At 47.1% G+C, this 26,427-nt stretch overlaps 1 protein-coding gene across 5 annotated transcripts in view; it reads left to right on the top strand.

The window, feature by feature from the left end:
* ARHGEF10 (Rho guanine nucleotide exchange factor 10) overlaps nt 1–26,427 on the top strand; it is a 345,472-nt gene that overhangs the window by 237,138 nt on the left and 81,907 nt on the right. For all 5 annotated transcript variants that reach the window (XM_033938128.1, XM_033938130.1, XM_033938132.1 and 2 more), the window contains 2 exons: nt 2,994–3,115; nt 9,996–10,082. In XM_033938128.1, coding sequence (XP_033794019.1) covers nt 2,994–3,115; nt 9,996–10,082 — 209 coding nt within the window. The remainder of the gene's footprint in view (nt 1–2,993; nt 3,116–9,995; nt 10,083–26,427) is intronic.

Raw genomic sequence — 26,427 nt, 5'->3', positions numbered from 1 at the left:
ATTGCCAGATTCCAGTACTTCTACAGTACATGAATAATGCAACTTCTAAGCAATCTAGCAAAATACACTAGTCATACTGCCAGAGCATCTTAAAAGGGCTGGGCAATCAAAACTAAATCTCCCTCTTCTTGCTGAAGCCCTACGCTCATAGACCGCTCAGGCTTAACCGAAGAGCTCCTTAATGTATAGGATTCTCTGAGAATCTCAGAGAGGGTGGGAGCCAGAAGGCCTTGATCATGCGCAGATGCTCAAGGGCCCGCAGCAGCCCAGCATGGAACTTCAGTGGCAGGCTCTTTCAGGACTGGCACACGGATATCCTATAGGTTGGTGCGTGCTGGTGTCCGCTGGAGGTAAGGGTTTGGGGTGGGCTGCAGGGGAACAGAAGCCGATTCCCGGGGTGGGGTGGAATAGAAGCGAGCAGTGCCAGTGGCCTCCAGGGGTGGTCTTTTTTGGATGTGGAACAAATCATCCAAGTTTCCCTTACTTCCTATGGGGAAACTCGCTTTGATATACGAGCACTTTGGTTTATGAGCATGCTTCTGGAACAAATTATGCTTGCAAACCAAGGTATCACTATGTAGCATATACATACAAAATAAAACTTTAATACTATTATTCCCATGCCCACTAATTCATTCTATATGTGAAACGCATAGTTGTGCACCTAGAGTATAGTATACCACTAATTGTACGTAGAGGTAATTGGTGTTTAATTGGCACTAGCTATCAATAATTGGCTTTAACAAGCACTAGTTGGTAAGGTCCTCCTGCAGATGACGCTGGGGGACCTTACAGTACTAGCACAAAACTGATTTCTTTTTAGATCTGTAATTCATCAAGTCGCTAGGACTCGAGCATGAGCTGATGGCACCTAAGAAGAAGAAGTTGGCACTTATTTGCACCTATGAGCATAACTGCTTTATGCGCCCTTTTCTATAAAACCGGGGCTTAAATTCTATAGCGTGCTACTGCAAAGGGGTTGTGCATGTGGGAAGGCCATAGGCATGACTAACATTTGTGCACGTTAGTCACAAGCCCAGCTTCCAACATTCAGGCATATACATTGACATGGTTTAAGTAGTTGTGCCTAAATATTGGTGGTTAAAGCTACAGCCTCAGCACCCTGGCTATTTACACGGAGCAGGAGCGTAGAAAGTTCACTAGACCACCAGGTAAGGCCGGGATGCCAGGGGGAAGGCGGGAGGTAGGCGGGGGTGGGTCAGAGCCGGACCAGACGATATTCACTGTTTTTCTTAATTCGCAGTCTGCCTCTGCCCCTATCCCCTGCGAATACCGAGGAAGATGTGTAATTGCCCCTATATGGACAACCTTTGTAGAACTGACCCCTAGTTAGTAAATAGGTAATACTATGGGACTAAATAGTCTTGCCATAAATCTATATGATTTAGGAGACCTGAAGCACAGTTGCACATGCAGATACATGTCAAATCACTTTTTTTTTTTTTATTAACTTTTCAAAATTATATTCCAAGTATTAACATTTTGTACAGAAAGCATAATCTAAGACATAGAAATTAAACAAGATTCATCAAATAAAAATAATGATACATTCCTTAATTACACTCAAGTCCTCATAAATGATCCAAGATGTAGAGAAAGGAGTAATTACTAAAACATAATATATATATAATAAAGATATATATAACTGCTGCTGAAACAAAGGACTTATTCATTCTATACAGTAATTGTTGTTGTTACACCATCCTTTTCCAAGCGTTTTAAGGAGAGAAAACTGACTAAATGAGAAGGATTTACAAACACATATTTAAGAGAACGGTATCTGATAATACTTGCAAGGGTACCGTAAAAAGAAGATACCCCCTAACTGGGTATCCTCAATGAAGTAGCGTTTAATCATTGAGGGAATCTTGGGAAAGTTTATCAAACGTAAGTTGTTAGCTCGATTGCAATTCTCAAGGGCCTCAATCTTCCTACTTAGCATAACATTGTCTTTTACAATTAAATATTGATTTTGTTTAACTGTGATTATCTCTGTATCCATTTTTTTTACTGTCTAACGTCACCAGTGACAAGTCTTGTTTTAGAAGCTTTATTTCTTCTTTCTGAGTTTTTATTTCTTTATCCAAATGCTCTATTCGTGGACTAAGAGAATTACCTAAATTTGCCACCAAATCCTCTGGGGGTTTAGAAGGTGAAAAAATTACTGCAGGTGTAGCACAGTACAGTTCTTGAGATTGTTTTACCTCCTGAGGCGCTTGTGCCTCATAAGCCTGATTTTGTTCCAACCGCTTTCCCATTCAGAGAAGAAAAATTTCTCTGTGTTGTTTTCATAGGCAAGCTCTCCAAAATACTAGCCTCCGAGGTTAAGAGAACTTCCTCTTCCGGGATATTCTCTTCTTGCTCCTTGCAATGTCGGTTGTAGAGGCGGAGTCCTAAGGTTGGGGCTCAGCGTGACATCTAGCCCAGGGATATCCACCGCGGCAGTTCCAGCGGGCGATTCCCCGACGGTGTTTGTCCTTGTTGAAGTCGTCTAAGAATTTCATCTATAGATATGGTTGATGGTTCCGAGCGTCGGGAGACTCCACCGACGCTCTTTCTCCTTCTCTTAGGCATAATTAGAGAGAAATCTCTCTCCACTTGCAGGAAAAATAAGACGAATATCGAAGGCGTCCTCTCAGCAGCAGGTAGTGGCATCCATCTTGGATCATGTCAAATCACTTTTAATTAAGAATATAAGAACATAAGAGATCTGGGACAGACCAAAGGTCCAACAAGCCCAGTATCCTGTTTCCAACAATAGTCAATAGAGGTCACAGGTTCCTGGCAAGATCCCTAGAGTAAAAGATTTCATGCTGCTTATCCTAAAACTAAGCAGTGGATTTTCCCAAGTCCATCTTAATAATGACTTGTGGACTTTTCTGTTAGGAAATTAACCGAACCTATTTTAAACGCTGCTAAGTTAATTGCTTTGACCACATTCTCTTGTTTTACTTCCTGTGATACCACCACAGAGGAGGAGAACCAGCTGGGTTGGTTTTGTGTAGAAGATGATGGAAATCAAATTAAAATGCAGAAGCACCCTCTTCTGGTTAAACATATGCCAGTCATGATGTCCAAACAACAGGAGTTTAAGGTAAGAATTAAGTTGTTCTCATTGCTTTCCTTTCTTACAATGATTACCACACTTGTTCATTTATTGAATATGGCTAAAACTGAGCTCCTTATCTTTCCAATCCCCCCTCTTGCTGTTCTCTATTTCTGTGGATAACGCTCTTCTCCTCCCTGTCTCGTCAGCTCACAACCTCGAGGTGATCTTTGACTTCTCTCTCTCCTCTGCTCAGATCCAATAAACTTCTAAAACCTGTCACTTCCTCCTCTATAATTTTGTCAAAATCCGACCTCTCCTCCCAGGACACACTTCCAGAACACCCCCATGCTTAGACTCCTGCAACTTACTTCTCTCAGGCCTCCCATGCAATCCATCTCTCACTGCTTCAGCCCATTCAAACTGCTGGTGCACAATTCATATTCTGTGAGAGCCACTATTCTCACATTTCCCCTCTCCTCAAGTCACTTCGTTGGCTCCCCATCCATTTCCAAATACAGTTCAAACTCCTCTTTCTGACTTATAAGTGCATTCACTCTGTAGCCCTCCAATATCTTTCCACACATATTTTTCCCTATGCTCCCCCTCCCCCTTGTGATCTCTGTTCATTGGGTAAGTCCCTTTTATCAGTACCCTTCTTCTCCACTGCCAACTCCAGACTCTGTCTTTTCTTGCTGCACTGTATGCCTGGAACAGGCTGCCTGAATAAATACGTCATGCTCTGTCTCTAGCAGTGTTCAAATCCAAGCTAAAAGCCCACTTTTTTGAAACTGCTTTCAGCTCTTTAAACCCCACTACTGCTATCAAATACCTATACCCATTGTATCATTTTCTCTACCAGAATCTCTGAGATGTCCTGTCTGTCCAAATTAGATTGTAAGCTCTTCTGAGCAGGGACTGTCTATTGTTTGTTAAATGTACAGTGCTGCTACGCCTTTCAGCGTTATAGAAATGATAAATAGTAGTGTTATGTTTGTTTATAATAATAAAATTAGTCTGTCTATTTAGAGCTCAGAATAAGAGGCTTCGCTGGGTTTGCTCTGCTTATCCATGTTTACTTAGCAAATAAATGCCTCATTCCAAACATGATAGAGAATCCTATCAAATTAACTATCCTGAGATGAAAGAAAGACATCACTGGGGTGCTAACTAAAAACCACAATGCAGGCTGTCAGATTCTTAGGAAAAACATGTTATAACTCTGTAGTGTAGTGTCAGCAATAGATTGTCTCTCCATGAGCACGATCATACACATGAGGAATTGATGAACAAACTGCTTCTCCTACCAGAGGTGATGAGCCTTGTAGAAATGATTGATAATAGCTGTCAAAAAACATAACATAGTAACATTGTAAATGACAGCAGATAAAGACCTGAAAGGTCCTTCCATTCTGCCCAATAGTTACATGCATTTTAAATTAATTATTAAATTAAATTATACTGGTCTTAGTTCTTCATGGAAACATGACGGCAAATTAATGTCGAATGGCCCATCCAGTATGCCCATGCACGATCTCCTCTCCCTAAGAGATCCCACATGGAGGCCAAACAGGACTCCACATTTGGATCTTCGATTCTGGTAGCAGGCTCATCTGTCCCACCCTAAACTTGATGGACTGCTTTGTTATGTCCCACAGGTTCAGGAATAGAGTGTCTGTCGTACTAGAAGAAAAGGTTAGGTTCTTAACTCGATAATCTTCTTTCTAGTAGACATACACTCTATTCCTGAAGCCCACCCTGTTAATTATGAATTTGTCTGCTTCCTGCCTCAGAAAGACCTGACAATTCAAGACATTTTGTTTCTTCGCCCTTCCTTGACAAGAATAGAGGTAATGGCTACCGTGTTGAAGTATTCAGAGGGTATCTATGCAAATTTCGTACACTCTTAATGCAGGTTGTGCTCAAGTTGGTGACTTGTTTTGTTTTTCACCTTATTATGTATTGCAAATGTTTAAATTTTGATTATCTGTGATATGTTTACTGATGTTTGATGCTATGAGCGAAACAGACATTTTTCTCAGGGAGAGTCCCTGTAGCCCTCCCTCTTCTGTTTCCTCTCCAGGGTTGAATATCTGCTTTGTTACTAATTGAAGAGTTGAAGGACAGCCTAGAGGTAAGGGAGAAAGAGCAAAAGAATGCAAATTAAGCTCCCTACAAGAGTTCTCGCGAGAGATCGACTACAGTTTCAGGAATAGAGTGTATGTCTACTAGAAAGAAGATTATTGAGGTAAGAACCTAATCTTTCCTTGTGATTTTTTTTTTTTTAACTACTGAAACAAAGATTGCTTTTATGAGCAGTATAATAATTTTTTTTGTAAATAAATACAATAAATAATCAATGCTGTAAATATTTGGTTGATATTCAATGCAGCTCCAGGTTATTGGTGTCATGCCTGGAATTTCAACAGCATTATCAGGATAATGCCAATGAAAATCCTTTGAATGCTCCACCATTATTTGGATAGTGTCAGCCTGGTCAGCATTTCAGGTTATGACTGTCTTATTTTGGTCACAAAATCAGAAGAGAGAGATCACTGGAGAAGGACATCATGTTTGGGAAGATCGAAGGAACCAGGCGAAGAGGGTGACCTGTAATCAGATGGCTGGACACGTTGAAAACAACCATGGGGATGACACTGGAGGACCTTTCCAGACTAACAAAAAACCGATTTCTTTTTAGATCCACCATTCATCAAGTCACTAGGACTCAGTCACGAGTCAATGGCACCTAACGTCAACAACAGTTAGTGGTGATACTCAGCAACATTTGGCATACTTGTGTTATTTTATGATATTTGCAACTTTCAGATTAATTCTTATTTGGAGTTATACTGTAAACCACTCTGGGTTTGTTGGTTTGTTTGTTTTTTTGGGGGGGTTGAGTAGTATATATGACTAAAAAAAGATTGAGAGGGATGAGGTAGAGGTGTGACCTTGATTTTTTTGGCACTTTAATGTTGTTAGCTAGGGGCATTTTAAACTAAACTAAACTAAAACTTAACCTTATATACCAGGTCTTCAATCAAAGGAAGCTCAATGCGATTAACAATAAATTAAAACAATAAAGTAAACTGAAATACAAGATACAGTGGTACCTTGGATTACGAGCATAATCCGTTCCAGGAGCATGCTCGTAATCCAAAATGCTCGTTTATCAAAGCGAGTTTCCCCATAGGAAATAATGGAAACTCGCTTTGATAGGTTCCCACCCTCCACCCCCCCCCCCCGAGGCCAGCAGCACTGCTCCCCCCCCCCCCACGAGAACCGGCATTGCTCCCCCCGAAGGCCCTCCCGCGAACCGGCACCCTCCCCCCCCCCCCCCGCGATCCGGCACCCCCCCGCCACCATTGGGCACCCCCCCTCTGCCGCGACCTGAGGTCCCCCAACCCACCCGAACACTCTTACTTCAGTGTAGCCTCCGCACCGGCACCAGCATGTCCTGCCGGTGCCCGAAGATCTGCTTCCTGTGCTGGGCCTTGAGCATGTGCGCATGCTCAATGCCTGAGAGTTCACATTTTCTCGAGAGAACATGAACTCTCAGGCCTTGAGCATGCGCACTTGCTCAAGGCCCAGCACAGGAGGCAGATCTTCGGGCACTGGCAGGACATGCTGGTGTCGATGCCGGTGCGGAGGCTACACTGAAGTAAGAAGAGGGTTCGGGTGGATTGGGGGACCTCAGATCGCGGCGGGGGGGTGCCCGATGGCGGCGGGGGGGGGTGCCGGATCATGGGGGGGAGGGTGCCGGTTAGTGGGGGGGGGGGCGCTCGCAAATCGAGGTGCGCTCGGTTTCCGAGGCGCCGATTTTGCAAATGTTTTGCTCGTCTTGCAAAACACTTGCAAATCAGTGCACTCGTAAACCGAGGTACCACTGTAGTTAGTTTTCAAAATGTTTAGCGAATAAAAGAGTTTTTAGAAGTTTACGGAAGAGTTGGAAGGAACTGGGACACCTCAAAATTAGGGAAAGTTCATTCCATAATTGGAGAAATTTAAATGCCAGAAAGCTGCTAAAATTCTTAAATCCTTGAATTCCTTTCCTAGAAGGAAGAGAAAATTTAAATCGATGAATGCCTCTCGCATAGGAAAATCTATAAACATTCCATAGCAGAGGAACAAGAGGAGCAAAGATACCATGTAAAATCTTAAAAACAATACATAAACACTTAAACTGAATTCTAAAATAAACCGGGAACCAATGGAGAAAGAAAAGCAAAGGAGTCACATGGTCGAATTTTAAAAAGAACAATTGTATCTTTTCAGGTCCAGTGTCTCCAAATACATTGGTTTTGTGCCAGGATATATGAAGTATGTTCTCAGGAGCTGATTCTATAAATGACACCTAAATTGCCTGGCGTCTAGAAAAATGGTGCTGACTGTGTGTCAGTCACCCTTAGGCACTGTTTACAGAATCACAGCTACCGGCGCCTATGTGAAAGGCACCTGAAATGTAAGGCCAGGGTTTTAAAGGCCTACATTTCATGTGCTTAAGTTTTTGGAGAATGGCGCTTAGCAGTGCCTAAGTCGGGCTTCGCCCATAGAAATGCCCACATAAACGTTAGGCGCTGCTGAGCACCATGCGATAGGTGCCTATCGCCCAATTACATTTTTTCCCCCAATTACTGAGGCTATTAAGGGTATTTTGCCAATCAACACCCCCCCCCCCTTTTGCTAAGCCACGGTAGAGGTTTCTACCACAGCCTGGAGCACTAAATGCTCCAACTCTCATAAAATTCCTATGAGCATTGGAGCAGTATCGGAGCATTTAGCGCAGTGGTTCTCAACCCTGTCCTGGAGGACCACCAGGCCAGTCGGGTTTTCAGGATAGCCATAATGAATATGCATGGAGCAGATTTGCATGCATGGCACCTCCATTATATGTAGATCTCTCTCATACATATTCATTAGGGCTATCCTGAAAACCCAACTGGTCTGGTGGTCCTCCAGGACAGGGTTGGGAACCACTGATTTAGTGCCTCAGGCCACGGTATAAACCTCTACCACGGCTTAGTAAAAAAGGGAGGGGTAAGTTAGGCACCCTTTATAGAATCAGCCTCTCAGTCTCTCAGATTTACTGCTAATGGTTGTTGTAGTGTCTCTTAGATGGAGGGTTCACTAGATTCCAGGGCTAAGCCCCACAGACTTTCTCCAAATAATGATGTGGGTTATTAGATGGGTTGAAGAAATTCTTACTTTGGGAACTAAGGTGTATCATTAAGAACTTCATGGAGACACTTCAGATGCAGCTTTGGGGTTTCAGAAAGAGGTTTCTTCAAGTTGAACAGTTTCAAAGGCCACAATTTCAGTTGCAATGTCACAACATACAAGCACAAAATAGAACAGAATCCTTTATCTTATTTTGCTGTAAATCACTCACATTGCACAGCGATTTACTCAAACAGATAAATACATCTTCACTTGTACCTACTTCTCAGACATCCTGCTTCTCTTCCTTTGCAATTGGAATTCCCTTTGGGCTTCTACTGTGCTTGTGAACTCCCCAAGGACCCTTTTAAGTACTTCTCCTCTGGACTTCCATGGACTCCTGGGTAAAGCACCAGTTAAGACATTTTTCTCCTCTCACCTTTTCCAGAACTGAATACACACTTTCAAATCCTCAAACAACATTTCTCTGTCCCATTAAGAGAGAAGTGTAGAACAAGAGATTTACTCTTTCAGAATAGGGACACTCCCTAAACCATGACTGGAGCCCTCAGGAACAGCTGCATTAAGGGAATGTCAGGAGCACCATTGCTACTACTACCATTTATCATTTCTATAGCACCGAAAGGCGTACGCAGCGCTGTACATTTAACATACAATAGACAGTTCCTGCTCAGACACTTCCCCCCTCTTAGGCCTCTCCCCCATCCCCCACCCTTTTACACCTAACTCTTAATCTCTCCACTGTAGTTCCTCTCTCATCCTACTTCCTGTAAACCATGCCGAGCTCTGCATCCGTGGAGATGGTGCGGTATATAAACCCAAGGTTTAGTTTAGATAGACAGGACATCTCAGGGCTGGGAAGTTTCTAGCAGAAGGAAAGATACGATGAGAATAGGTCTCTGACAGTGAGTGAGAGTTGAAAGTAGCTTCAAAAAAGTGGGCTTCTAGCTTTGATTTGAATACTGCTAGAGATGGAGCATGACGTAGTGCAGGAACTTTGTCAGGCCTGTGCATCACTTGAAGAACTCGGGTCCCTTTTCTTCTGATGATGATCGGAGGAGGAGAAGAGTGGCCTGTATTCTCTGTTTCTTAAGCCGTTGTGTGCTGATGGAAGGAAAAGATAGACCATCTTCTTCCCTGCTCCAGCACCCTCTGAACCAGAATATTCTGGTAAGTCACAGATTGAATCCATGGATTATAATATTTTAGGGAAGAGATACCACAGCAAAATGGTTCAGGCTGATATTCTTAATATGCCCTCTGCTGGGAGGGCGGATATAGACCATTTATACTGTCATTGAAACCAGACAGTTCCTTATTTCCTGAATACATTAATTTCCCTTAACTATACTAGTAGTAGAGAATGACACGGGGACAAATTTTTCCCCGACCCTGCAGGAACTCAAGTTCTCTGTCCTGTCCCCACAAGTTTTGTCGCTATCTCTGCCCCATTCCTGCAAGCTTTGCCTTAACCACACAAGCCTCGAACACTTATGGGACAGGGGCAGAGACAGGAAAAGAACTCGTCGGGACAGGAAAATGAGTTCCCGCGGGGACAGGGAAAAATGTATCCCCGTGTCATTCTCTAATTAGTAACATCCATGTGCGCTCCTATGGAAATCTTGTTAACTGGTTGCAGTTTAGCTGCATGTGGTTTAAAATGTACTGAAATGGTTTTGCACAGGGCAGTGGTGATTTAACTAGAAAAACTGTTATATCTTTTAAAAATCTGTAAATATCTTTTAAGGTTGAGTGCGGTGTTTATAATCCTGAACCTTACGTCAGTAATGAAGATCAGACTGAGTTCCTTACTGTGGATCATGGTTTTCTATGGGTGAGTTTAATATGCAAAATGAGTATGTTAACTTGTTTTGTTGTATGTGCTGTAGCATATTTTAATAGTACCTAAAAGTGCTGTCATGTTATTTAGTAAATAAAGTTAGCACTAAATGCTAGGTCCAATTACATTTTGTTTTTATATACAGTATTCCCCTGAAATTCGCAGGGGGGTTCCATTCCAGGAGCATCCACAAATTTTGAAAAACCGCAAATGCGGTTTAGGAGCGGATCGGAGGCGGGAGAGGGGCTGCAGGGGTGGCGGTGGGTGCTAAAAAAACAATATTTAAGCTGGCAAGCAGTTTGGGCAAGGAGGAGGAATCGGCTGTGCAGAAAGCTGATTGGCTGACCGGGAGGAGAAAGGAGGAAGAATCGGCTGTGCAGAAGGCTGATTGGCTGACCGGGGGGGGGGGGGGGGGGGGGGGGGGGGTGGGGGGGGGGGGGGGGGGGGGGGGGGGGGGTGGGGGGGGGGGGGGGGGGGGGGGGGGGGGGGGGGGGGGGGGGGGGGGGGGGGGGGGGGGGGGGGGGGGGGGGGGGGGGGGGGAGAGAGGAGGAAGAATCGGCTGTGCAGAAGGCTGATTGGAATCGACGGCTGTGCAGAAGGCTGATTCTCAGACTCAAGTCATTCCCTGTATTTTCTGACCGGAAGAGGCAGTCAGAAAATGCCGCGAATGACTTCGTCTACAATTCTCAAACCGCAAATTCACAGGGGTCTACTGTGTACACATTTTCAGTATTGTAATTATGTATTTAAAGGACAATTTTCAGCAGTCCATGGACTGCATAACTTTAAACACATTTTTTAGGTGCTGTCTATCTAAGTGGCACTGTTTGAAGTCCACATATAACCTTTTAAATGGAAAACAGAGCCATTTACACCCTATCCTCTATAATAAAATCCTAAGCGCACATGCGCACTTAGGACGGCGTGTTCCCTGACAGCATGATGTGTCCTTCCGTGCCAAATTCCATTTTCGAACACGGAGGTAGGGCACATGCCAGCGATTCCCCCCTCCCACCTTCACTCACCGTTGGAGAAACCGATGCCGCCGCTGATTCCATAGGCGTCAGAACAGAGGAGGCTGGGAGCTTGCTACCATTCAATGTGCCTCTCTAACGCGCCCCTGCTGGCATCTACTACTCCTCCCTCTCGCCGGCTCACCCGCCCGCCGTGTTTAACTTCTTAGAAAAGAGCTGCGTCGTGCTACTGCTGGCCTCGCCGTCTTCTCTCCACTGTGGCCTGCCCTCTCTGACAACTTCCTGTTTCTGCTAGGGCTGGCCGCAGTGGACAGAAGACGCCGAGGCCAGCAACAGCGCAGCGCTTTTCTATGAAGTTAAACACATTGGGCGGATGAGCAGGTGGGAGGGAGTTGGGGGGAGGAGTAGATGCCGGCAGGGGTGCATTACAGTGTGTCGACCAGCAAGCACGTTGGCAGATAACCAGGTGTAGAAGGGAGGAGCATATGGGACTCGGGGAAGGGAGAGATATGGACAGAGGAAGTAAGAGAGGGAGAGATGGACATGAGGGAAGCAGGGGGAAGGGAGAAATGGATGTGGAGGAGGCAAGATGGGGAGAGGAAGAGAGATTCAGGGAGGGGACAGAAGGGGGAGGGAGAGATATGGACAGAGGAAGTAAGAGAGGGAGAGATGGACATGAGGTTCGTGCCGGTGGGCCAGAAGGGGTGTTGCTGGACAGGGGGAGTAGAGAATAGGTGCTGCTGGACAGGGGGAGCAGGGAAGAGGTGCTTCTGGACAGGAGGGAGGTAAAACGAAGGGAGAAGGGTTGTTGCTGGAAAGGGGGAGCAGTAAAGGAGTGCTGCTGGACACGGAAGACGTAAAACGAAGAGAGAAGGGCTGCTGCTGGACAGGGGGAGCAGGTAAGGGGTGCTGCTGGACACGGTGGAGGTAAAAAAAAAAAAAAGGGAGAAGGGCTACTGCTGGACAGGGGGAGCAGGCAAAGAGTGGTGGTGGACAGCCGAGGAACACGAGAGACAGAAAGAAAGACAAACAGACAGAAAGCGGCCAAGGAGAGAGAGAGAGAGAGAGAAAGAAAGACAGACACACACATCTATTCTGGCACCCGTTAATGTAACGGGCTTAAAGACTAGTTTCTATATATAATGCTCAAAATTGCATGTGTAAATTTGGGCATGCGATTTAATTGCTTAACAAGCCAATTAGCAATGATAATTGGGCCCAAATTATCAATTTTTGGTACACTGACAATTGCACGCAGGACAATTGCAGCCCATGAATCTGGAAGGCCCTGGTTTGCTGAAACTCCTCAGGCCCCATCCCTTGGGAGGGGCTTGAGGTGCCTGAGGGACAGAGCCTGAAGAGTCTCGGCAAATCAGGACCTTCGTGTTAGGGTAAGGTTTATATCATGATTAGGGTTCCCATAATCATGATATAAACCTTACCCTCAGTGGCGTACCTAGGGTATGTGGCACCCGGGGCCCATCATTTTTTGACACACCCCCCCCCCCCCCCCCCCCCCATGTAAAAAATTTTTTTTTTTTTTTTTTTGCAATAACCATGAAATGGAATAAATGGTCAGAATAGAAACAGGCAGTGAAAATTTTCTTTTATTGAACCTCATATATGTAACCATTATTCCAAACATAACATAACATAAATTATGTCTAAATTGTCATGACATTAGAAGTACATATGGAGTAGTTGCAGGTGATGCTTGGGACAGTTCTGATTGTGTTAGTTCGGTTTTATGTGTTTTTTGAATAGAAGGGTTTTTATTTCTTTTTGAAGATTTTGCAGTCTGTGGTTGATATCAATTGGTTGTAGAGTTGGGGGTCGAGTGTTGCAGCTCGAATGGCTAGGAGGTTGTCGAACAGTTTTTTTCTTTTGACGTTTTTGGTTGGAGGGTGTGTGAATGGTGCACAAGTTCTCCTATGTCTGTTTGAAGTGGATTGAATTATTTAGCTGAAGAAATTAGTTACCCCCCATTCCACACACATTAATTCTCTTCCATTTTTGTTCCCATTATAAAAAACACTGATAAGTTCCCAGAAAAAAAATACATTAAAATAAGAAGTGAAAACAAAGGCCCCTACAGATGAGAACATAACATAAGAATAGCCTAACTGGGTCAGACCAATGGTCCATCATGCCCAGTAGCCCATTCTCATGGTAGCCAATCCAGGACACTAATACCTGGTCAAAACCCAAAGAGTAGCAACATTCCATGCTACCGATCCATGGCAAGCAGACACTTCCCCCATGTCTTAATAACAGATTATGGACTTTTTCTCCAGGAATTTGTCCAAATCTTTCTTAAAACCAGCTACACTATCTGCTTTTACCATAACTTCTGGCCACTTCATTTTTAAGTTTAGATCTTTCCTTTCAAACAGAGACCTTGCTAGATGTCAAATACAGCACAAGGTAACTTCACATGGACTTAGCTGTGCAGGAAATGTGAATCTCCTCATACACCCACCATATAGTGCAAAAATGTGCAAAGGTCTGTTTTTTTCTTTCGATCACTACATAGCCTAATGCCACACAAGCAGCGCTGTTACAAACATATTCTGTAGGTCAATGCTAAGGATAACAAAGTTTCCTTCCTTGGACCAGAAGGAGATAAACCACTGGAAGAGATCCCAAAACAACACCCAAAGACCCACTCAGTGTGTGAATCAGTTGAGTGGAGTGGACTAACTGGGGGGTGGAAATGGGCCCGGAGTTTGCTCAGCAGAATTTCCCAGACCACCTCTTCCTCTCAACACATTGACACGCTGCCACCATCACCACTAGGAACACCTCACTGGGTAGGCCAGCTATGCTATAAACTTTATAAAACACATTATTATATTTTCTTATAAAGCACATATTTTAACTGACCTCTCTGACATCCTCAGCCTTTCCATTCACAAAAATAGAAGGAAGAAAAGTTCCCATTTCCTGCTGTCTCATGTCCCTGGCCTATACAATATTTTTTTTCTGCAGACCCTTCAAAAGTCTGACCAAATCCTCGTTTCACTTGCATTATAAAGTACTGAGGATGCCATCTCTCCCCAATCCCAGGTCCTAAAGTCTAAGACAGTAGCGCAAACTAATGCTGCCAGATACAGGAAAAAAAAATTTTGATTCGATTCAGCCCTATTGAATTGGTTTTTCAATTCGATTTTCCTGCCCAGTTGGGTGATTTTTTTCAAAACTCCTGGTGGGTTTTATAGCTTTTTCACCCCCTTTGGCTTCTCCTAACCACACTGGCGCTGTGGTGTAAATAAAATAAAGAAACAAAAAGGACTTTTCCTCTTTCTGTTAAATCCTAGCTCACGTTTGCAGTCCAACACCAGCTCTGGCAGGATACACATTTCAAATCTAACATGTTATAATCACAAAACAGAAAATAAAATTAATTTTTCTACCTTTTGTTGTCTGGTTATATTTCAAATCTTGTTGGTCCAAGGCTCTGGTTTTCTTCTGATAACTTGCTTGCCAGGGTCTCCTTCTTTCTGCATGCTAACCATCCATCTGCCAACTCTGTCCTCCCTTTCCATTTCCCTTCCCTTCCCAGGAAGTCTGGTATCTTTCCTTTTTTTCATCTCCCTCCACAGATCCACCTTTTCTTAAATACCCTTTCATCCGGCATCTCTCCCTCCTTCCCCACCATCCCAGAATCCACCATCTCTCCGTTTCTTTTCCTAATTACCCTCCTATCCAGTATCTCTATCCCTCCTCCACACCATCCCTTGTGTCCAATTTCTCTCCCTTTCTGTTCCTTCCCTCCCTAAATCCCATGGTCCATCATCTCTCTCCCTCTCCTCTATTTTCAGACCCATTATTTCTTCCCCCCCCCCAAAGTTTGGCATATGCATGTCTCTTTGAACACCCCCTTCCCTCCGTGTACTTCTAAATCATGGTCCCCCCCCAAAGGCCTGCACCCCCCTTGAAGGCCTGTCCCTTCCCCTTGTAGGCCTGTCCCCCCCTTGAAGGCCTGCCTGCCTGTCCCCCTCTTGAAGGTCTGCACCCCCCGAAGGCCTGCACCCCCCCGAAGGCCTGTCCCCCACTTGAAGGCCTGTCCCACCCCCTTGTAGCTTCTCCCCCCCCCCTTGTAGGCCTGTCCCCCCTTGAAGGCCTGCCTGCCTGCCTTTCCCCCCCTTGAAGGCCTGTCCCCCCTTGAAGGCCTGCACCCCCTTGAAGGCCTGCACCACCCCCCTCGAAGGCCTGCACTCCCTTGAAGGTCTGCACCCCCCCCCCGAAGGCCTGTCCCCCACTTGAAGGCTTGTACCACCCCCTTGTAGCTTCTCCCCCCCTTGTAGGCCTGTCCCCCCTTGAAGGCCTGCCTGCCTGCCTTTCCCCCCCTTGAAGGCCTGCACCCCCTTGAAGGACTGCACCCCCCCCCCCGAAGGCCTGCACTCCCTTGAAGGTCTGCACCCCCCCGAAGGCCTGTCCCCCCCTTGAAGGCCTGTCCCACCCCCTTGTAGGCCTGTCCCCCCCTTGTAGGCCTGTCCCCCCTTTAAGGCCTGCCTGCCTGCCTTTCCCCCCCTTGAAGGCCTGTCTCCCCCTTGAAGGCCTGCACCCCCCTTGAAGGCCTGCACCCCCCCCTTGAAGGCCTGTCCCCCCCCTTGTAGGCCTGTCCCCCCCCTTTGTAGGCCTGTCCCCCCCTTGAAGGCCTGCCTGCCTTTCCCCCCTTGAAGGCCTGTTCCCCCCCTTGAAGGCCTGCACCCTCTTGAAGGTCTGCACCCCCCCAAACGCCTACACCCCCCCCGAAGGCCTGCACCCCCCTGAAGGCCTGCCTGCCCCCCTTGAAGGCCTGCACCCCTTGAAGGTCTGCACCACCCCCCCCGAAGGCCTGTCCCCCCTTGAAGGCCTGCCTGTCACCCCCTCCCCCTTGAAAGCCTGCTTGCCTGCCCGCCCGCCCCACCCTCAAGGCCTGATGCCCCGACCCACCCCGAAGGATCGCTCGCCCCCCTGGCCTCCCCGCACCACCTATGAACAGCCGCAGCAGGATCGCGAAATCAGCGTCAGCGATCCCTGCGCTGCTTCCTGCGCCACGGTCCCGCCCCTCCTCTGACGTCAGAGGAGGGGCGGGATCGCGGCGCAGGAAGCAGCGCAGGGATGCTGACGCTGACTTCGCGATCCTGCTGCGGGCTGCTTCACAGGTGGTGCAGGAAGGTCAGTGGGGCGAGCGGTCCTTCGGGGGTGGCGGGGGACTGAACGGCAAGGCCGGGAACACCCCCTTAGGGCTGGTACCCGGGGCGGCCCGCCCCCCCCCGCCCCCCCTAGGTACGCCACTGCTTACCCTAACACTAGATAGTAAGTGAATATTTAAAGTATAGTGGGGTGGGATCCCCCTACCCCACCCCCTCAAAAAACCAAAATAGTATCCACCGCCGCAATTGTTGGGGGCGCTTACTTGTCCCTGCGCGCATTTGTCAGAGCGCAATTGTCCTGCGCTCATTTGACGGGTCACCCAATTATTGACACTAGTTGGAAATAATTGGAATTTTATTCATGCATCTTTATAGTCACTATTTTATAAAGATGTGCGCGTAAATTTTTTCGTGTGGATCCAAAATGGGGCATCACTTTGTGAGGAGTGAGGGAGGGGCAAGAACATTTCTAGAATTTGTGCGCAGTGTCATACAATTAAGGGGATAAGAGTCCAGCTGGTGTAAATCTTTGTGCCCAAACCTGGTACTAAGCAACTTGAGCACTGTTTATGGAATAGTGGAGCGCCATCTGTAGAATAGAACTTAGCATGCAATTTTCTTGCTCCCAAATTTGAGTGCCATTTACAGTTTTATATGCTATTTGCATATTTGGACTTGAGGTGCATAAGTTATCCTTTTAGGCCCAAATTCTTTATATGGCATCTTAAGTTGCGCATGCAAATTGATGCGCTTAGCCAATTTGCAAGCACAACTTAATTGTTTAACAAGCCAGTTGGCTCCAATAATTGGCAATTAACAGCTAATAATGCTAATTGGCACTCATTAGATGTTACGTGCACAACTTTCTAGGTGCATTCAACTATATAAGTAGTGCACATCACTTCTAGTTCGTAAATCTCAAAAGGGGGTGTGAGCATGCTTAAAGATTAGGCACACTGTTATAGAATGCGCCCAATCTTCGAACAACTTAGGTGCAGGTATTTAGGCCTGGTTTTCCTTGGCCTATATGGCTGCACCTAAACATTAGGCCGCATACATTCACGAAGTGAGGTTCTATATATATATATATATATATATATATATATATATATATATATATATATATATATATATATATTTATCCCAGGACAAGCAGGCAGCATATTCTTAACGCATGGGTGACGTCACCGACGGAGCCCCGGTACGGACACTTTTAACTAGAAAGTTCTAGATGGCCGCACCGCGCATGCGCGAGTGCCTTCCCGCCCGATGGAGGAGAGCGTGGTCCCCAGTTTCTTTGTTTCCGCGGAGCGAAGAAGACACATGTGCTTTCAACGGCTGTTGAAATCTCTGTTTTTGCCTTCCCGCTCGCACTATTTTCTTCCTTTTTTTGTTCTTTTTCCTTCGGATTTCGTTTTTCATTTTAACTTGCAAAAAAAAAAAAAAACTTTGTTTTTTCTTTATTTTTCGGGCCGGCCCCGGCGGGGCCTGTTGCCACCATACAGGCCTCCGGTTTTGATTTTGCAGAGGCCGTGTTCCCCTTCATGCCCCCTCAGCCGGGCTTTAAGAAGTGCCAGCGGTGTGCACGCCCGAATTCTATCACTGACCCGCACAATTGGTGCCTACAGTGCCTGGGTCCAGAGCATCGGGCTGACACCTGCACCCGCTGTGCTACTCTTATAAAACGTACTTTGAAAAATAGACAGATCCAACAGAATATCCTTTTCGGTACCGGATCTGCCATGGAATCGGCCGCGCCGTCAACGGCGCCACAAAAGTCGGCACCGACTACTTCGACGAAGCCTGATCCTTCCTCGGGGTCGCTGGCACCAGGTAAGCCGGCTAAGAAGCCTTCCACTTCCCTTGAGCGCCCTCCTGCCACACCGGCGACGCAGGTCCTCCCGGCATCACGCCGACCCCGCAAACGCTCCGCCCCGATTTCGGTGAGTGCCTCGTCATCGGCATCCTCATCGCCGGGGCATGGAGCGGCACCTATGGTACCGACAAAGAAAAAAGCGGTACCGGTGCCCCCTCTGGACGACCGCATTGCGGCCATACTCCAAAGCCAATTGCAAGAGCAACTGCAACAGCAACTCCAGCACTTGTTTCCCGCAATTTTGGCCCCACTCCTTCCGGTACCAGACCGGCCCGAGCCTCGCACCATACCGCCGGTGTCGACACCATCGGTACCGTTGAACACCTACATGCCGGTACTCGCGGCTGAACCACTTAATCCTCCAGTACAAACACGCTCTGATGCCGACCCTCCCCGACATCGAGACCGACACCAGTCCCTCCGAGACCAGGACCGGCATCGATCTTCCTCCCCCGGTACCGTCTCGATGCGCTCTGGCAAATCTCTCTCTAAGACTCGCCACACTGAGCCGTCCGCACCACCGTCCCGTCCTGCGCACACCGACGTCAGGGACCCGGACTTATGGGAAGAATCCCCACCCGGTACCGATGATGAGGCTTCCTCAACGGACGAGGAACCATCGATGGTCGATACCAGTTCCAAACCTGAACAGTCCTCATTCACAAAATTTCTCAGGGAAATGTCAGCGGCTCTGTCGATCCCTTTGGAATCCGACTCTAAGAAGTCCCAGGCTTTCCTGGAAGCCCTGGACTTCGAACAACCTCCCAAAGAATTTTTAAAGTTACCCGTCCATGACATCTTACGGGAATCTTTTTACAAAAACTGGGAAAATCCTCTAATGGTACCGGGTGCCCCTCGAAAACTGGATAGTTTATACAGGGTCATTCCTATCCCGGGATTCGACAAACCTCAACTACCCCATGAATCCCTTCTAGTGGAGTCCACCTTGAAGAAAACCCAGGGCTCCAGTGTTTATGCCTCCACCCCTCCTGGCAGAGAGGGCAGAACAATGGATAAATTTGGCAAGCGCCTTTATCAGAATTCCATGCTTGCCAACAGAGCTAATAATTACACCTTCCACTTCTCCTTCTATATGAAGCATTTGGTGCAACAACTCTCCTCCTTACAAAAGTACATCCCTGAGCGTAAGATCCCGGTTTTCCAACAACAAATCTCCAGTTTGCTCCAACTCCGGAAATTTATGGTGCGATCCATTTAAGACTCTTTTGAGCTGACCTCTCGAGCATCTGCCATGGCTGTTGCCATGAGGCGCTTGGCCTGGCTGAGAGTTTCTGACCTCGACATTAATCACCAAGACCGCCTGGCTAACGCACCTTGTCTTGGTGATGAACTATTCGGGGAGTCCCTGGACTCTACTACCCAGAAACTATCAGCACACGAGACCAGGTGGGATACCCTAATCAAACCTAAAAAGAAGACTCCACCTGCTCGCCCCTACAAACAGCAGTATTCCTACCAACGCAGGTTCTCGGCCAGACCTCTCAACCCGCCTCAGCAACAACAGCCTCGCCGGCCTCGTCAGCAGCACCAAACTCAGGCACGTTTACAGTCTCACCAACCTGCCAAGCCTCTCCCACAGTCAAAACCATCTCAGCCCTTTTGACTCTTTTCTCCAGGGCATAGCCAGTCTCCCGCCATCATTGCCTCTTCCTCAGCCGATAGGAGGCCGCCTTCAACTCTTCCTCAACCGTTGGGAGGTCATTACATCAGACCTGTGGGTCCTCAACATCATTCGCCACGGCTACTCTCTCAACTTCCAGACTCTTCCACCAGACAATCCTCCCATAGAGTCTGTTTCTCACTCCTCTCAATCCCCCCTCCTCCTGAGGGAGGTCCAATCCCTTCTTCTTCTCAGTGCCATCGAAGAGGTACCCCCAGACCAAAGGGGTCAGGGATTCTACTCCCGCTACTTCCTGGTTCCCAAGAAGACAGGAGACCTCCGTCCCATCCTCGATCTTCGGAACCTCAACAAGTGTCTGGTCAAGGAAAAATTCAGGATGCTCTCCCTTGCCACGCTTTACCCTCTTCTCTCTCATCACGACTGGCTATGTTCCCTAGACCTCAAAGAGGCCTACACTCACATTCCAATCCATCTGACTTCACGTCGCTACCTCCGATTTCAGGTACAGCACCACCACTATCAGTACAAAGTGCTACCCTTTGGCCTCGCATCATCGCCCAGGGTGTTCACCAAGTGCCTTATTGTGGTGGCGGCCTTCCTCAGGTCTCACAACCTCCAGGTGTTTCCATACTTGGACGATTGGTTGGTGAAAGCTCCTACGTCTCCGCTTGTGCTACAAGCCACTCAACACACCATCTCTTTCCTCCATCTCCTGGGGTTCGAGATCAACTACCCCAAGTCACATCTCCTCCCCACACAGCGACTTCAGTTCATTGGTGCCGTCCTCGACACCACTCTGATGAGGGCGTTTCTCCCCTCAGACCGCCAACGAACCCTGCTCCATCTCTGCCGTCAGGTGCTCCTTTGTCGCTCTATTCCGGCTCGGCAAATGATGGTCCTCCTGGGCCACATGGCCTCGACAGTCCATGTGCTTCCTCTGGCACGACTCCACCTCAGGACACCTCAGTGGACTCTAGCCAACCAATGGTCACAGACCACGGATCCTCTTTCTCATCCCATCTCTGTGACATCATCTCTTCAGCAATCTCTTCAATGGTGGTTGAACTCCTCAAATCTTTCCAGGGGTCTACTCTTTCATCTACCCCCTCACTCCATGATCATAACCACAGATGCCTCCCCCTATGCATGGGGAGCTCACATGGGAGATCTTCGCACCCAGGGACTCTGGACCCCTCAGGAGCGTCAACATCACATCAATTTCCTGGAACTCAGGGCCATGTTCTATGCTCTCAAGGCCTTCCAGCACCTTCTCTATCCTCAGGTTCTTCTCCTGTGCACAGACAACCAAGTCGCCATGTACTACATAAACAAGCAAGGCGGCACCGGATCTCCCCTCCTCTGTCAGGAGGCCATCCATATCTGAACCTGGGCCATGGCCCGCAGTCTCTTCCTCAAGGCCGTCTATATCCAGGGCGAACAGAACTCCCTGGCCGACAACCTCAGCCGCATCCTTCAACCTCACGAGTGGACCTTGGATCCTCCCACACTCCACTCCATCTTTGCTCTCTGGGGCACTCCTCTGGTGGACCTCTTTGCAGCTCCTCACAACCATCAGCTGCCCCTGTTCTGCTCCAGACTCTACTCGCCTCATCGTCTGACCCCGGATGCATTCCTGCTCGACTGGACGGATCGGTTCCTCTATGCCTTTCCTCCACTGCCTCTAATGTTGCGGACGCTATTCAAACTCCGCAGGGACAGAGCCACCATGATTCTCATCGCTCCTCGGTGGCCTCGCCAACACTGGTTCTCCCTCCTACTCCAGCTCAGCTCCAGGGAGCCCATTCCTCTTCCTGTGTTTCCTACTCTACTTACGCAGCAGCATCAGTCTCTACTACATCCCAATCTGTCATCGCTCCACCTGACAGCTTGGTTTCTCTCGGGCTGACCTCTCCAGAGAATCTGTCTCAGCCTGTCCATCGCATTTTGGATGCCTCCAGGAAACCGGCCACCCTCCAATGTTACCATCAGAAGTGGACCAGGTTCTCCTCTTGGTGTCTCCTGCATCACCACGACCCCACCTCGTTGGCGGTGGAAAATGTACTGGACTATTTGCTCTCTCTGTCCGACGCTGGCCTCAAGTCTACCTCAATCAGAGTCCACCTCAGTGCCATCACTGCGTTTCATGAGCCTATCCTCGGAAAACCTCTCACGGCTCATCCACTGGTTTCCCGGTTCATGAGAGGCCTCTTCAATATCAAACCACCTCTAAAGCCTCCTCCTGTCGTCTGGGACCTGAATGTGGTTTTATCAGCCCTCATGAAACCTCCGTTTGAGCCTCTTGCCACTACTTCACTCAAATTTCTGACGTGGAAGGTGCTTTTCCTCATTGCCATCACCTCTGCCAGGAGGGTTAGTGAGCTGCATGCACTGGTTGCCGACCCACCTTTTACTATTTTTCACCATGACAAGGTGGTTCTGCGTACCCACCCTAAATTCCTTCCCAAGGTGGTCTCGGACTTCCACCTCAACCAGTCCATTGTATTGCCTGTCTTTTTCCCTAAACCCCATGCTCATCCTGGGGAAAAGGCGTTACACACGCTAGACTGTAAGCAGGCCCTTGAATACTACCTGGACCGTACCAGGGCTCACCGCTCTTCACCTCAACTCTTTTTGTCCTTTGACCCCAACCGTCTGGGGCACCCTGTTTCTAAACGGACGCTTTCTAACTGGCTTGCTGCCTGCATTGCGTTCTGTTATGCTCGGGCCGGTCTCTCACTGGAAGGTGCTGTCACGGCCCACAGGGTCAGAGTTATGGCTGCTTCTGTGGCTTTCCTCCGTTCCACGCCCATCGAGGAAATCTGCAAGGCTGCCACTTGGTCCTCAGTTCACACGTTCACTACTCACTATTGTCTGGATGCCTTCTCCAGACGGGATGGACACTTCGGCCAATCTGTGTTACAAAATTTATTTTCCTAATGGCCAACCATCCCTCCTCCCTCTCTGTTAGCTTGGAGGTCACCCATGCGTTAAGAATATGCTGCCTGCTTGTCCTGGGATAAAGCACAGTTACTTACCGTAACAGGTGTTATCCAGGGACAGCAGGCAGATATTCTTACGACCCACCCACCTCCCCGGGTTGGCTTCTTAGCTGGCTTATCTTAACTGGGGACCATGCTCTCCTCCGTCGGGCGGGAAGGCACTCGCGCATGCGCGGTGCGGCCATCTAGAACTTTCTAGTTAAAAGTGTCCGTACCGGGGCTCCGTCGGTGACGTCACCCATGCGTTAAGAATATCTGCCTGCTGTCCCTGGATAACACCTGTTACGGTAAGTAACTGTGCTATATAGCAGTTGCCTTTTATACAAGTAGAATTGCACTAAGCATGATTCTGATCGGTGCAGATTTTTTTAGGTGCCATATATAGAACTGGGGGGTGAGTGATTAAATTTCATCGATGACTGCCTAACGAAGCCTGGCCCATTGCAAATTCTGTTCCAGTTTAAAATGTATAACTATAACCATTAAAACAACATGAATATTTGTATAAGTGCTATTGATCTGAAAAATAAAAGCACTTACCCACAAATTCTATATATGGCACTCACCCGATTTATATGTGTCTTAATTGAATAATGAGCCAATTAGCACCAGTGATTGGCTATTAATTATTGACACTAATTGGTAACAATTTGAATTTATGCATGAATCTTCCTAGTCCGTATTCCATGAAGAGGGCTCGTAAAATTCTTGCATGCAGATCCGAAAAGGGGCATACCCATGGTAGAGACCTGAGCAGGTCGGGGCATCCCTAGAATTTACGCACACTGTTATAAAACATGGCAGATACGTGCCTAATTTAGGCACAAGGATTTACACCAGGTTTCAACTGGCGTAAATTCTTGGGCCCAAAATTGGGTGCGGATCCTGGTGCTATTTGCTTTTTATAAATGACACCCAACTCGCTGCATATAGAATAGCACTTGGGCCCAGACTGTATAAACAGTGCCGTGATTAGCAGCCTCCCACAAAAGCGGTGCCGATTGTAATGTAATGTAATTTATTTCTTATATACCGCTACATCCATTAGGTTCTAAGCGGTTTACAGAAAATATACATTAAGATTAGAAATAAGAAAGGTACTTGAAAAATTCCCTTACTGTCCCGAAGGCTCACAATCTAACTAAAGTACCTGGAGGGTAATAGAGAAGTGAAAAGTAGAGTTAGAGGAAAAATAAAAATAAAATAAACATTTTAACAAGACAGCATTGATCTAAATACTTTGGAAGGTAGAAGAGAGGAGAGAAAGGAATAGAAGCAGAAGGGGGAGCCGTTGAACAGTAGAATTCTGGAGAAATTTAAATGAAAGAAATAGAACAAAACAAAGACAAAAGGCAAAACAATAGATAAGATTAAAGATAAATCATAAGCTGGAAAGAAAAATAAAATAAAACTTTGTCTTCAATCCACGGTTTCAGCGTCAGTGATGAAGTGGAGCAAGTAAGTTTAGGAGGAGCGATTGACGTTTCCAGAAAGGGCTTCTTCAGGGAAGAGACTTGGCAGACAGTCCCAGGATGCCTATGTCTCCTCCCCTGCGATGTTCTCCCATCCATGCATTCCCTCCCAGACACACTGCCCGTGCCCCAGCCGCTCCAAGGAGGCTGCCCCAGATGAGGCCCACGGTGAATGCAGGATTCTCTCCTCTGCGGGAAAGCCGCCCGGAGCCGACAGTCGATCTTCTTAGCGGATTGCATGGGGGGAAGAGTTCACACTCTTGGTAGGATCGGGTCTGTGTGCTCTCGGTGGTTGTGGCTGGTCTCATTGCTGCTTAGGTGTAAAAGCAGTTGATCTCCACTGCTGCTGATATTTAAAAGCAGGCAGATTGATCTCTCCAATGGACTGCAGGGGGAGGAGTTCACACTCCTGGCAGGATCGGGTCTGTGGGCTCTTGGTGGTTGCGGTAGGTCTCGCTGCTGCTTGTATGTAAAAGCAGTTGTTTTTCTACTGCTGCTGATATTTAAAGCAGGTAGATTGATCTCTTAAACGGGATATAGGGGGAGGAGCTCACATGCCTGGTTGGATCGGGGCAAGGGCTCCTATTATAGGCTGCTTAGGTGTAAAAGCAGTTGATCTCCTACTTCTGATAATATTTAAAAGCAAGCATATTGATTTTTCCAATGGAATGCTGGGGAAGAGCTTACTTGTTTGGCTGGATCAGGGCAAAGGGCTCACGGTAGTGGTGGCTGGTCCTGTTGCTGCTAAGGTGTAAAAAACAGTTGATCTTCCTAGTGGACTGCAGGGGGAGGTGGAGCTCACACTCTTGGCTGGATCGGGTCTGTGTGCTCTTGGTAGTTGCGGATAGTTCCGCTGCTGCTGAGGTGTAAAAGCAGTTGATTTCCCACTGTTGCTGATATTTAAAAGCAGGTAGATTGATCTCTCCAATGGACTGCAGAGGGAGGAGCTCACATGCCTGGCTGGATCGGGGCAAAGGGCTCTTGGTAGTGGTGGCTGGTCCTGCTGCTGCTTAGGTGTAAAAGCAGTTGATTTTCCTAGCGAACTGCAGGGAGGGTGGAGCTCATATTTTTGCAGGACCGGGACTGTGGGTTTTTGGTGGGTTGGTCCCGTTGCTGCTTAGGTGTAAAAGCAATTGATCTCCCACTGCTGCTGATATTTAAAAGCAGGCAGATTGTCCAGGGAGAGGAGCTCTGCACTCAAACTGCCATCCTCCTCGCCTCTAAGTTCCGGATTGTATGTCAGTCATGCAACAGTGTCGTATATAGAATCGTGTCATGTCACAGATAGGTGCTGGAAATGTAGGCCAGGGTTTTCCAGTGCCTATCTAGCGAGAATCGCAACTACAGAGGTGCCTACCGACATCGAAGGGTACTTCTAGCATTAACCACACCTGTTTTACCTTTATGCACCTCTGTATTTGCGATTCCGTCATTGTTTGTGGAGGCACCTTTTTTTTTTTTTTTGAATGAGAATTTAATTGCTTTTAAAAGATGCAATCAATTATTGCATTGATTAAAGGCAATTAAACCAATTAAAAACAAACTGGTGGCACTGTTTATACAAATTGGGCCTTAATGCATACGCTAAAATTTGGGCACCGTTTACAGAATCTGGTTTTTTACTGTATGTGGGTGGAAGTGGCAATGACTGCATGAATGCTTTGAAGGTCAAGTTGTGATAGAATCATTTAATAAGCAATTTCATGTTGTCTTACTCTGCTTAGCTGCAAATTGCACATCAGATTTGTACCTCAGTTTCAAAGAGAAACTATGCACATGCTTTCCTTTTGAATGCAGAGATGAATCCAGAGGCCCTGATTCTAAAAATGGGTATCTACAGAAACGGCACCTACCATATCTCATTCAAAGTTAGGACACTTTTTACATTTATCACAGCTCTATAAATAAATTCAATATAATTTAAATATAATTACAATAATTGTGAAGTGTTCAGACCAATACCCATAAATTCAGTGATCTCACCGAACTGGAGTATATTTGGGACCATCATATCACTTCTTTTGTCCCTTTGCCAGCCTCTTTCATTTGTACAATACAATAGATCTTATTGTGTATGCTTGTAAGGAGATAGATTTCACTTATCTTGAAGGAAACTTCGATGGGCTTGGCCACTATCTCCTTGGTCTCCAGCTGCGGTGAGATTAAAGTGCAAAAACCTTAAAGTGCTTTGTGCTACTTGTGCTTGCCATTGCGATCGTGCTTGCTAAAATTAGC

This window comes from Geotrypetes seraphini, chromosome 3 (genome assembly GCF_902459505.1).
Source record: "Geotrypetes seraphini chromosome 3, aGeoSer1.1, whole genome shotgun sequence".
Lineage (NCBI taxonomy): Eukaryota > Metazoa > Chordata > Amphibia > Gymnophiona > Dermophiidae > Geotrypetes > Geotrypetes seraphini.
Note: the sequence above shows the minus strand (reverse complement) of the source record. Positions and strands in the feature narration are given on the sequence as shown.